We start from the raw sequence: 13103 nt of genomic DNA on the forward strand, positions 1-13103 counted from the left end.
TAAGATGTGTATAGCAGCAATGGCCACGGTCGCCAAACTGTGGAAAGAACCAAGATGCCCTTCAATGGATGAATGGATAAAGAAGATGTGGTCCATATACACTATGGAGTATTATGCCTCCATCAGAAAGAATGAATACCCAACTTTTTAGCAACATGGACGGGACTGGAAGAGATTATGCTGAGTGAAATAAGTCAAGCAGAGAGAGTCAATTATCATATGGTTTCACTTTTTTGTGGAGCATAACAAATAGCATGGAGGACATTGGGAGTTAGAGAGGAGAAGGGAATTGGGGGAAATTGGAAGGGGAGTTGAACCATGAGAGACTATGGGCTCTGAAAAACAATCTGAGCATTTTGAAGGGGCGGGAGGTGGGAGGTCGGAGTACCAGGTGGTGGGTATTATAGAGAGCACAGATTGCATGGAGCACTGGGTGTGGTGCAAAAATAATGAATACTGTTATGCTGAAAATAAAAAAAATTTAAAAAAGATAAACTAGTTAAAAAAATGTTAAAAGAGGAAAGGGTAAAAGTTATAAAAATTTAGTAGAAAAAATAAAATTTCAGAAAATTAATTAACTTTGTAAGACTAAAGAATCTTGGGGAGAAATCCATGAATTCCATGCTTTGCTTTTTCCTCCTCTGGAATTCTGCTGTTATCCTTGGTAAGTGAACTTGGTTATGGCTGAATTTCTTGCTGATCTTCTTGGGGAGGGGCCTTTTGTAGTGATTCTCTAGTGTCTTGCCTAATGCGGAATTGCACCACCCTTTCCAGGAGCCGGGCTAAATAATCTGCTTGGGTTTGCTTTCGGAAGCTTTTGTTCCCTGAACACTTTCCGTAGAGTTCTGGAATATGGGAATAAAAATGGCAGCAATCTTGGGGTGCCTGGGTGGCTCAGTGGATTAAGCCGCTGCTTTCGGCTCAGGTCATGATCTCAGTGTCCTGGGATCAAGCCCCACATTGGGCTCTCTGCTTAGCGGGGAGCCTGCTTCCCCTTCTCTCTCTGCCTGACTGTCTGCCTGCTTTTGATCTCTCTCTGTCAAATAAATAAATAAAATCTTAAAAAAAAAAAAAAGGCAGCCTCCCAATCTCTGGCTCTGAGGATCTGAGAGCTCAAGACCCCACTCCTCAGTGGATCCTCAGAGAAAAGCCCTCAATCACTCCCCCCTCCCTGGCCTCTGGCTACACTCTGAGCCCACCCAGCCTGTGACCAAGCATCTCTCTCTCTGGCACACAGCCCTGCCTGGAGCCTCCGAAACCCACAAGTCCCTGTGCTCTTCCAGCGGTTTCTCCCCAGAACTTGTGGGGTCCCTCTCACAGAGCCCTGGCCTTTGCCACAGATGACAATTTCAGGTAACCCATAGTTGAGAGCTCACTCCTCAGGTCTGTCTCTGTAGTCAGCTTCCCTGCTCTAATACCTGTGAGTTCTGCAACACTCAGAAACCCCCAATCCTTCTGTGACCCATGGGACCTGAGACCACGCTGTCCCTGCATGGGCTTCACCCAGGTTTAGTCTCTGGAGCAATGTCACTCAGTGGAGCAGACTTTTAAAAGTTCTGATTTTGTTCTCTGTTGCTGTGCCACTTGCTAGGAGCTGGCCCCTTCCTCCACAGTCTATCTTCCCGTTGCTTTGGATTTACTTCTCCACAAGGCCTACCTTTCAGAAAGTGGTTGATTTTCTGTTTCTAGAATGGCTTCTCTTCTTCTTGTCAGTCTCCTGTTGGATTTGTAAGTGTTTGGAATGATTTGATAAGCTATCTCTGATCTCCTACTACCTGATGTCATCTGAACCTGCTACTTCTCTGCCATCTTGACTCCTCCCCGCTAAAATTTTTTGATTATGTTTATTTTTACAAAGACCCAGATCATAGTTTCATTGACCCTTCTATTTTTAATTCTCTATTCCACTTATTTCTGCTATGATATTTATTATTTTCTTCCTCTAACTGATTTGGGGCTTCCCTCCCCCACTTAGGATTTTTTTTTTTAATTTAAAGTTAGAATTTTTATTTGAGGTTTGTTTTTATTTTTTGCGGTAGGCCTGTGTCACTATGAATTTTCCTCTTAAAACAGCTTTTGCTGTGTCCCAAGCATTTTCTATTGTGTTTCCATTTATTTAATTTCCTTTTTGAGAAATCAAAAAGGGGGCTATTGGTTGTTACATAGTGTATTTAATATTGGGCTATTGGTTGTTACATAGTGCATTTAATCTCCACATTGTTTTTTTTTTTTTTTCTTCCTGATTTTCTTGCTGTTTATTTCTAATTGCATACTATTATGGTCAAAAAGATGCTTGATATGATTTCAGTGTTCTTAAATTTATTGATACTTGTTATATGATCTAACGTGATTAGTTCTTTAGAATGTTTTTCGATGGGATGATCTGTATATTTTTAAGTCCATTTATTCTAATGTGTCATTTAAAGCCAATGTTTCCTTACTGATTTTATGTCTGGAAATTTTATCCACTGACATGAGAAAAGTAAAGCTCTCTACAATTACTGTTTTGCTGTTTATTTCTCCCAATATGTCTGTTAACATTTGCTTTATATATATACAAGGTGCTCTTGTAGTTGGGTTTATAACTGTTACATCCTCTTATTAGATTGATTCTTTTATCATTATATAATTTCCTTCTTTGTCTCTTCTTGTAGTCTTTGTCTTGAAGTCTATTTTATCTGATATGAGTATTGCCATCCCTCTTCCTTTTTATTCCCATTTGCATGGTAATACTTTTCCATCTCTTCACTTTCAGTCTATGAATGTCATTAGAGTTTAAGTGAGTCTGTTATAGGCACTATATAGATAGGCCTTATTTTTCTATCCATTCAGTCCCCCATGTCTTTTGATTAGAGAATTTAGTACATTTCTATATAAAGCAATTGGTAAGAGCCATGTAATTACTGCTGTTTTATTTGTGTCTCTTTCTCTTTTTTCTTGTAGTTCAACTGTTGTTTTTTAGTACTACACTTATTCCTTGTTTTCTTTGTATTTAGCATAAGTTTTTCCTTTGTAGTTACTGTAAGGGTCATACATAACATCTTATTTATATAAGTCTAAGTTAATTTTGAATAAATTTCAAAGTCTTATATTTTTACTCCCCACCCACATTTTATTTATTGATGATGCATTTACCTTTGTTTTATATATTTTTAACACATTACATTTTTAATAAATTTTACTACCTTTGTTTTTTACCCTTCATACTAGCTTTATCAGTCATTTATTTACCATCTCCAATCAGATTTTTACTTCCATATGTTTCTCATATTATTAATTAGTGCTTTTATACTTTTAGCTTAGAGAAGTCCCTTTAACATTTCTTGTAAAACTGATTTACTGGTGATGAACTCCTTTAGCTTTCATTTATCCAGAAAACTCATAATCTCTCCTTCAATTCTGAATGATAAACTTGATGGATAGAGAATTCTTGGTTGGCACTTTTTTTTTTTTTTCCCTTTCCATTACACATTCCTTGAATGTGTAATGCCATTCCCTTCTGGACTATAAAACTTCTGCTGAAAACTATAATAGCCTTGTGGCATTTTCCTTGTATGTAGTATATTGCTTTTTTCTTGTTGCTTTCAAGATTCTCTCCTTAGCCTTAACTTCTATCACTTTATTTTATTTTATTTTTTTCACAGTCACAATTGAAGATTTTAATACTCTTCTCTCATTACAAATGATAGAATAAGTAAACAAACAATTCAGTAATATAAAATGTATTATGATAATAGCATAATCCTGACACCAAAATGTGATATGGTCCTTATAAGAAAATTACAAGCTAATATCTTTCACAAATATAGACACAAAAATTCTGAACAAAATATTATCAAATCACATCCGATAGTAACTTAAAAAAGGATAATGCACCATTAACAATTATGGTTTATCCCAGGAATATAGTTTGTTTTCCAGTTAAAAATTATTGGCATCCTCATACAAATAGAATAAAGGAGAAAAACTGAACATCTCCATGTTCACATTTGACAAAATGCATTTGAAAAAGTCGTCACCCATTTGTAATAAAAAAATCAAACAAACTGGCAATAAATTAGGACTTCTGCAATCTGGTTAAGTATCTACAAAAACCTTACACATACTGTCATACTTGGTTGTGACATATTCTGCGTAATATGTAAAACAAAACAAGGATGTTTACTCTTATCTGTACTTGAAATTATACTTGAGGTTCTAACCAGGGCAATAAGGGAAAAACAGTAAGACAAAACTATTTGAAAGAAAGATGTCAGCCTGTTTTAATTTACAGATGTCATAATTTTGTCTGTATGAAATCAAAAGGAATTAACAAAATAATATTTAAAAATCAGAGGAAGCAAGGTCTTCTATCACTTTATTTTAATGTGGCTCACTATGTTTCTCTTTGGGTTCATCTTATTTTGAAGTTTCTGGGCTTCCTGGAATTGAATGTCTGTTTTCTTCAGATTAGGGAAGTTTTCATCTATTAGTTCTCTTCTCCTTCTGGGATAACTCAAGTGTTAATGTTACCCTGCTTGATGTTGTCCCAGGAGTCCCTTAAGTTATCCTCATTTATTTTAATCCTTTTCTTTTTCTTTTTTAATTTTGATACTCTGTCTAGGTGTTTTCCACTTCCAGCTTGCTGAGTCATGCTTCTGTTTCACCCATTCTGAACTTGGACCCTTTTTCAATTCCATTATAACTTCTTTTAATACTTTCTTATATTTCCCTGTCTTACTGTTTTTCTTCCTATGTTCATACGGATGATTAGTGAGCATCTTTATGGCCATTACTTTGAGCTCCTTATAAAGTAGGTTGCTTAACGCTCTTTCATTAAGGTCTTTTTCTGGGTTTTGTATTATTCTTTAGTTTGGAACATAATCCTCAGTTTCCTCATTTTGCTTGTCACTCTGTGCTGGTTTATATACATTAAGTGAAGTAGCAACCTCTCTTAGTATTAAGGAATTGTCCTGTGTATGAGACAGGATGGGCCTCTCCATGGGCCAGAAGTGCAGTCTCTTCTAATCACCAGAGCCTTGCACTCTGTATGGGCTATGCATGGCTTACAGCTGTGACAGGGCCACACTACTTCCCAGGGAGGTCAGGGCTGGGGCACCTTCCTGGGTATTTTCAGACTTGGCTATTGCACAGGGAGATCAGGATTTAAGTCATTTTTTTTTCCAGTTGCACCTTGGCTTCTGCATGGCATGGACAGGGTTCAGGGTAGTCTCCCTGCTGTGCTGAACACAGTGGAAGGGGCAGGGTACCAAATGATTATCCATCTTGGTTGTAGGTAGCTCTCTGTGCAGGATGGATGAAATAATGTTCTCCAATGCTAGCATGCTTAAAGGAAGGCACTAAAAATGGCACCTGTAGGGTACTCCTTCCATAGCACATTAGCATGAGGTTGCAAAAATGGTGTTAACCAGTGTTTTATCCCTGGATAAAGTCCCTTTAGGTTCCTGCCTCTCCATCAGCTTTTTTAAAATTAGTAAATGTGTTTCTATTGCTTGTGTATTAGGTGCTTTTTAATCTATTGCTTTTGCACTGGATTGCAGGGTGAGTGGGATTGGATAGAAGGCATATAGTATTGTGTATCCATTTTTTATGGTTCTGTAATTCTCTGGGTTTTATTACCATCAATTTCTAAAAATGGACATTTTTGTCATCTTGCATTTCTAGTGTTGGTCTCCAGGTTCTGGGTGCCCACTATGGGGCACAGTCCCTTTATTCCTTGAGGGAGAGTTCTCTCTCCCCCCGCCCTGCTTTATTTTTTTTTTTTTCCTGAATTTGGGATTTGTGCATTGGAGTCTAGTCTGGATAAGACTTTGTCTGTCCCTCTCCTGTCCTTCTGTATACCTCTCTTTTGTCTTTGGTTGTGCTCATCTAATTCTCAGGCCTTTTACAAAGGAAAATTATTGCATATATGGCTATAAATTTGTTGTGTTTCTGGCATGAGTTTTGTTAAGAGTCTTCCTGTGCCACTGTTTTCAATACCTTTTTTCTTCAGTTTTGAACAATAGTTTTGACTGATACAGTATTCTTGATTTTCTTGGTTGATAATGTGTATTTTTTTCTTTCTTTACTTTTTAAAAGAATTTTTAAAATGATTTAATTTTTTTTAAAATATTTGAATAACCCCCCTCACTTCCTTTGGCCTTGAAAAGTTAATGATGAGAAATCTGATAATTCTTATGGACGCTCCCTTGTGTGTGATGAATTGCTTTTCTTTCTTTTTTGAAAATTTCTTTATTTTTAATTTTATACCATTTGATTATAACGTGTCTCAATGTAATTCTGTTCAGATTTACTTATGTTGGAATTCTTTAAGTTCTTTATTTCTATGTCCATTACTTTTCTCATATTTTGGAAAACTTTGGTCATTATTTCATCAAATAAGCTAAGCCCCTTTCTGTCGTCCCACAGGCATATATTGGTCTACTTGCTGGTATTCAATAAGGCCCTTAGGCTTTTTAAAATTCTATTAATTTTTTGTCTTTTGCACCTTTGGTTCCATGATTTCAAATGATGTGTATTCTAGCTCATAGACTCTCCTACCCGTTAAGTCTGATTCTGAACCTCTCTAATCCAGGTTTCTCTTTAGTTATCTATCTATCTATCTATCTATCTATCTATATATATATATAAATTTAAATATATATAAATATATGTATATGAAATATATATATATATTTTCCTTTTTGAGAGAGAGAGGGAGAGAGAATGCAAGCAGGTGTGGGGGCAGAGGGAGAGAGAGAGAGAATCTTAAGTGGGCTGCATGCCCAATAAAGAGCCCAACACGGGGCACAGTCTCATAATCCTGAGGTCATGATGTGAGTCAAAATCAGGAGTTAGACACCTAAATGACTGAACCACACAGTCATCCTTAGTTATTACATTTTTCAGCTCCAGAATTTTTGTTTGGTTGTCTTTCAAAGTTTCTTTCTCTTTGTTCACATTCTCATTTTGTCCATGCTTCATTTTCCTGATTTCATTTGTGTATATGCATTTTCTTTTAGTTCGTTGAGCATCTTTATGACAGCTATTAAAAATTCTTACAGGTAATTCATAGGTTTTTTTTTTTAGGGTTAGTTGTAGGGGTTTATGTCATTTTGATTGGGTCATGTTTCCTTGTTCCTTTGTATGGCTTATGATTTTTAAGCTGGAATTTGAACAGTTGAAAAACACACACACCAGTTTTTCAAGAGGAGATCTCTACCAATTAACATGATCAGAGGGTCTGGGGCTTTTCAAACATTTTGTGGTATCTTTTTCCCTCTGGTGTTGGTATTTGGAGCTGTAGCTCTAGTGCACTGTTTAACTCCAGTTTTGGTGGCTTTCAGTATGACTTCCCTTTGGGGGTTCTTTATCAGTTTAAACATAATTTTCCCTTTATTTTAATTTTTTAAATTTTATTTTAGTGCATTCCACATATTGAATTTATTACAGTTTACTTAAAACTTTATTTAAAACTTCCTAAACAATTGAAAAAGAACAGGGTCACTTGATTCTATTTTTCCACTTACAGTTTCTTTCTTTCTTTTTTTTTTTTTTAAGATTTATTTATTTATTTATTTGACAGACAGAGATCATATATAGGCAGAGAGACAGGCAGAGAGAGAGGGGGACAGGCTCCTGGCCGAGCAGAGAGCTCGACACAGAGTATTCTAAAGATTCTCTCCCTTTACCTGTCCCTCTATTACTCCCCTCAATCACTCACTCACTTTTCTCTCTCTAAAATAAATAAATATTTTTTTTAAAAAATAGAGAAAAACATAGGAACACTTAATAAATATAGTAATGGTAATAGATAAAACTGAACTCAATTCTTGATAAAATAAGCCAGAAACAAAGGGAATTTCTTAACTTGGTAAAGAATCTCTTTATCAGAAAAGATTGGCAAAATCATTTCACCATAATAAAACACAAAAAGCATTTTACAAACAGAAAAAGGAAATGAATGAATGTCTCTGAGCAAGAGTTTGAAGCTGTCAAAGTGGCAACTATCTGAGGGGAATGATAATGAAAGAGCGGGGCTCAATCCCAGGACCCTGGGATCATGACCTGAGCTGAAGGCAGAGGCTTTAACCCACTGAGCCACCCAGGGGCCCCGCACTTACAATTTCTTCGTCAAATAGTTTAATGTTACACATAAGTCACATGATTGTTTTATTGTGGTTTTGAACAGTTTTTATCCATTATTTACATTTCCTGGATTTTTTTTTCAACTTTTACATAGATTTTGGGCTTTTTCTTTTCAGTTTCCTACTCTTTCATTATCATTCCCCTCAGATAGTTGCCACTTTGACAGCTTCAAACTCTTGCTCAGAGACATTCATTCATCTCCTTTTTCTGTTTGTAAAATGCTTTTTGTGTTTTATTATGGTGAAATGATTTTGCCAATCTTTTCTGATAAAGAAATTATTTACCAAGTTAAGAAATTCCCTTTGTTTCTGGCTTATTTTATCAAGAATTGAGTTCAGTTTTATCTATTACCATTACTATATTTATTAAGTGTTCCTATGTTTTTCTCTATTTTTTTAAAAAAAATTTATTTATTTTAGAGAGAGAAAAGTGAGTGAGTGATTGAGGAGAGTAATAGAGGGACAGGTAAAGGGAGAGAATATTTAGCATACTCTGTGCTGAGCAAGTATCCTGACACAGGGCTTGATCTCACAACACTGTGATCATGACCTGAGCTAAAACCAATAGTTGGACGCTTAACCAACTGAGCCACCCAGGAACCCTTATATTTTTCTCTATTAATTGATAAATATGTTATTTCAATATATCAATTTTATGTTATCATATAGTGCTGGACCATTAAAGAAATAAACTTTACTAGATCATATTGTATTAATTGGAAAATTTGTATTATAGAATATGGTTTAGTTATATTAAGAATATTTTTAAGTCTGTTTATCATACCCAATGGCTCAACAATTAGGGAATACTTATGTAAAATATTGTATATCCATATAATGCAACTGCTATAGTATGGAACCGTTAAAAGGTATTATCGAAGTGGTAACTACATGGGAAGTTCTCACAGATGTCTTTCTTATTAAAAATTTTACTCTTAGTTAAAGAATGCATATCTCAAAGTGGTGAGCATGGTGTGGGACAAACAAGTTGGAATTAAGATGACAAATAATCTTTAAACAAAAGATAGATAAACAAAAGAAAATAATCTTTATTATATTTAAGTGCACAGCCTCCTTATCTCTGTGTTAACCTGTATTCCATAGACTTTTCTCTAAGCTTGGAATGAGGTTGCCAGAACCACAACTTTTCCTTTATTACCAGAGAGAAGGTCACTGCTGATCACAGTTAACCAAGAAGCTTATACTTGCATAAATCACTTTATGGGTTTGTATTTCTCCTGTTATTCCAAATAAAAAACCTTGACTTTAAGTAGGAAATGTGTTTGAATTTGAAACAAATTCCAGCATGCTGAGTAAGGAGCAGAATAGGAAACCAGGTTCGGTGATGCCATTGTGTTATAAATTCCTTCTCTAGAGAGCCACTCCCCAAAGATGATCTTCACAGAAAGTAAAAGGGCTTCCTATTTCAATTGTTCAGTGGGTTCTGTATAGATCATGAGACTATGATTCTCTTTCAAGTGTCAATTTTCCTGTTGCTTTGTCAGTTTATGTAAGCAAGAGAAGTATAAGAGGGCAAGCCTAAAGAGGTCCATGACTGATATTGTAATGTTCTTCTCCTAAAAGCATCCACAGTTCTATGAGTCTCCACAGTAATGTATGGAACACTATTATATTTGTTCTTTTTCTGAGATCTGAGATTAGAGTTTTCACTCTGATATAGAAGATGGTGTTCAACCATACAGATTTTTATGATACCCATCTTGTATCTGCAGGTAAGGTAAAGCTCACATGACTTCAAGCTCCTTTATGCCCTCCTTCCAACCCTCCTGGTTTTATATTATTTTAAATATCACTTAATGTATGAATTATGAAAAAAATCCTTCTCCAGAATCAAGGCCAGGTTTTCCCCTGAGAATTTATATACAAATGTTACTTCAAAAATGTATTATAACTCTTAAAGTAATTTTTCAATTCCCCATTTGTATTGCTCTATGTAGGAGTTGGGGTGCTGGGTCAGGAAAAGTTCCAGTAAGTGAATGTGAATACACCTTCTTTCAGCAAAGCTTCAAGTGATAGACTGCCTATCATGTTACTTTAAGTTACTTTTAGGGGATAGAAGAAAAGGTAATTTTATTCCTGCTTGAGATTGCAAGATTTGAGGAATAGCCTTTGTGAGCACAGCCAACCTCGATGTGTCTTTATAAATGATATATATGGACTTCAATGTCTACACAAGTATTTCATATCAATGGTGATCTTAGTGAAAATTTTGACATAGATTAAGAATTGATTGTAATTTTTACACCAATATTTTATATGAACACAATATTGTAAAACTTGGTTCCTTATGCTTCTTTGCAAAATAAGGCAGATTGCCAGTAACTCTTTTTGAGTGTATTTTTACTGAAGAGAGGGATCAAAATGGGAAACCTTCTAATAGATTTTTATTTTAATAGATTTTATTTTAATATTCTAAATGAATATAGGAATATTTCATATAATTTAACATAATAAAATTAAAATCAGGTAAGTTACAAACATTTAAATCAATATTGTCCTCAAATCAGCTCAACATATTGCTCTCACAAATTGATCAAAGAATGTATTAATATTAATATTAATAATAAGTATTAATATTATAAGTATCTTTGTAGGCTACAATTTTTTATCTCTGTTTATTCATTCCTTCTTTTTTCACTGCTTAACCTAATAGTTGTAGGTCCTGGGGCACGCTTGACTATTGTCAATACCAAGTAACTTTGAATGAAAACCTTAGGATGACAAAAGAATTTTCACTTTTATTCACTGTTTTCAGAACAGAATTATGAATGTATGACAGTCATGGGAATACCAAAGCATGGATTATGGTACTTTGTTATTTCCTGATACACAGAATGATTTAACTGTATGCAAGGGATCTTCCCTAATGAGTAATATTTTAAGGCTACTTGTAATATGGAAATCTGTTTTTTTTTTTTCAGCTTTAAAAACAAATGCATTTTCCAATATAAATAATTGCTCTAGCTCTGTGAGTATATTCATTTTCTTGGGTTTCCCTTATACCTGGGAAATTCAGGTTCTCCTCTTTTCAGTCTTCTCTGGGACTTATATTCTGACTGTAACTGGAAATCTGTGCATTATATGTGCTGTGAGGTGGGACCGTCGACTGCAAACTCCAAAGTATATTCTGCTGGCTAATTTTTCCTTCCTGGAGATCTGGTTTATCACCTCCACTGTCCCTAATATGCTGGCCAACTTGCTTTCTGAAACCAGCACCATCTCTTTCTATGGCTGCTTCCTCCAGTTTTACTTCTTCTTCTCCATGGGTACCACTGAGACTTTCTTCTTGTCTGCAATGGCCTTTGACAGGTACCTTGCTATCTGCAGGCCCCTGCACTATCCCACTGTCATGACTGTTCAGCGCTGCATCAGAATAGGAGCTGGATGCTGGGTGTGTGGTTTCCTATACTTCCTTTTGCCTATATACCTCATCTCTCAACTCCCATTTTGTTGTTCCAATAAGATTGATCACTTCCTTTGTGACCCAGGACCTCTTATAAAGCTGTCCTGTGTGCCAGCTCCTGCCACTGAGATCATCTGTGCCATCTATAACTCAGTCCTCATTTTCTCTACCTTATTCTTCATTACCAACTCCTATACCTTGGTGATCAGAGCTGTGCTGAGAGTCCCCTCAGGAGAAGGGCGGCACAAGGCCTTCTCCACGTGTGGCTCCCATCTAGCCATAGTGTCCCTATTCTATGGCTCTATCATGGTTGTATATGTAAGCCCAACATCAGGCAATCCAACCGGAATGCAGAAATATGTGACTTTGTTTTATTCTGTGTTAACTCCACTTTTCAACCCTTTGATCTATAGTCTTCGAAATAAAGAGATGAAGGCAGCTCTGAGAAAGTTATTTAAAATTGTGAGATTTAGTTAGAGGCATGGAAGAAATCTTTGAAGAAGTTTGTTTACAACTGAAATACTATATTGGAAAGATGTAATTAAAAAGTTGATATTGAGTTGTATTAATTAAATTATGAAAATGTCTTTTGGGGAGAAGAGGAACATATTCAAAGATAATTAAAACTATTAAATTAGGGGTGCCTGGGTGGCTCAGTGGGTTAAGCCTCTGCCTTTGGCTCAGGTCATCGGATTGAGCCCCACATTGGGCTCTCTGCTCCACAGGGAGCCTGCTTCCTCCTCTCTCTCTCTGCCTACTTGTGATCTGTGTCTGTCAAATAAATAAAATCTTAAAAAAAGTTATTAAGTTAACTGGCCATCCATTTTGTTACTATTAGAGAAAAATTTACATTGAACTTAAAATTTTCAAACGATGAAAAAAATGATCTTTCTCACATTTAGGTTTAATACTAGTTAAAATTTTGCTGTCAATATTATAAATGTATACACAAATATCAATCTGTAATGTATTTTATATTTATTAGAAGTATTTTTCCAATGAGTTAAAAGTATCATATGCTAAATTTACAAAGCAACATTTGATTTGAATCCCTGTGTCATTATTAAAAAACATAAGATTCACTCACTTTCTTATGAATGCTAACTTATAATTATATTTATTTCCATGTTTTCACCAAGATTTATTTAAAATACTCTTAGTATGTTGATCCAGATGACCGAATAATTTTTCCATTATATACACTTTCAAGAATTATTTTTTAAGAGCTCTATTTTGGATAAACCATGGATTGTTTCTTTTCAAATACCCCACTTAAGGCTGTATTAGAGAACTGTGTAAGGGTAAACAGTTTAGAGACAATCACCAGTGACTCCCAGATTCTGATACAATTATAGAAATTGTTAGATTTGCTTCTACCAATTATGTCAAGGACACTAGTATCTCATACTCTTAAGCAGAATTTTCTTCATCCCACAAAGAGAGGCTGGACCCATAGACTATTACATTCCAATCTCACATCTCTTTGCACCCTGGAAACCATTAATATATTTTCTGTTTCTGTAGACTAGCCTATTCTGGACATTTCATATAAA

The 13103-nt window shown here is 35.3% G+C and overlaps 1 protein-coding gene across 1 annotated transcript; it reads left to right on the forward strand.

The window, feature by feature from the left end:
- Nucleotides 1–9810: 9810 nt before the first annotated feature.
- On the forward strand, nt 9811–12027 carry LOC309866617 (olfactory receptor 11H6-like; the record flags this gene model as incomplete). Its single annotated transcript, XM_082734431.1, has 2 exons — nt 9811–9859; nt 11069–12027. The coding sequence occupies 2 exons, from the start codon at nt 9811–9813 to the stop codon at nt 12025–12027; spliced, it is 1008 nt and encodes a 335-aa protein (XP_082590557.1).
- Between the last annotated feature and the right edge of the window lie 1076 nt (nt 12028–13103).

This window comes from Mustela nivalis (assembly GCF_964662115.1).
Source record: "Mustela nivalis genome assembly, chromosome: 6".
NCBI lineage: Eukaryota > Metazoa > Chordata > Mammalia > Carnivora > Mustelidae > Mustela > Mustela nivalis.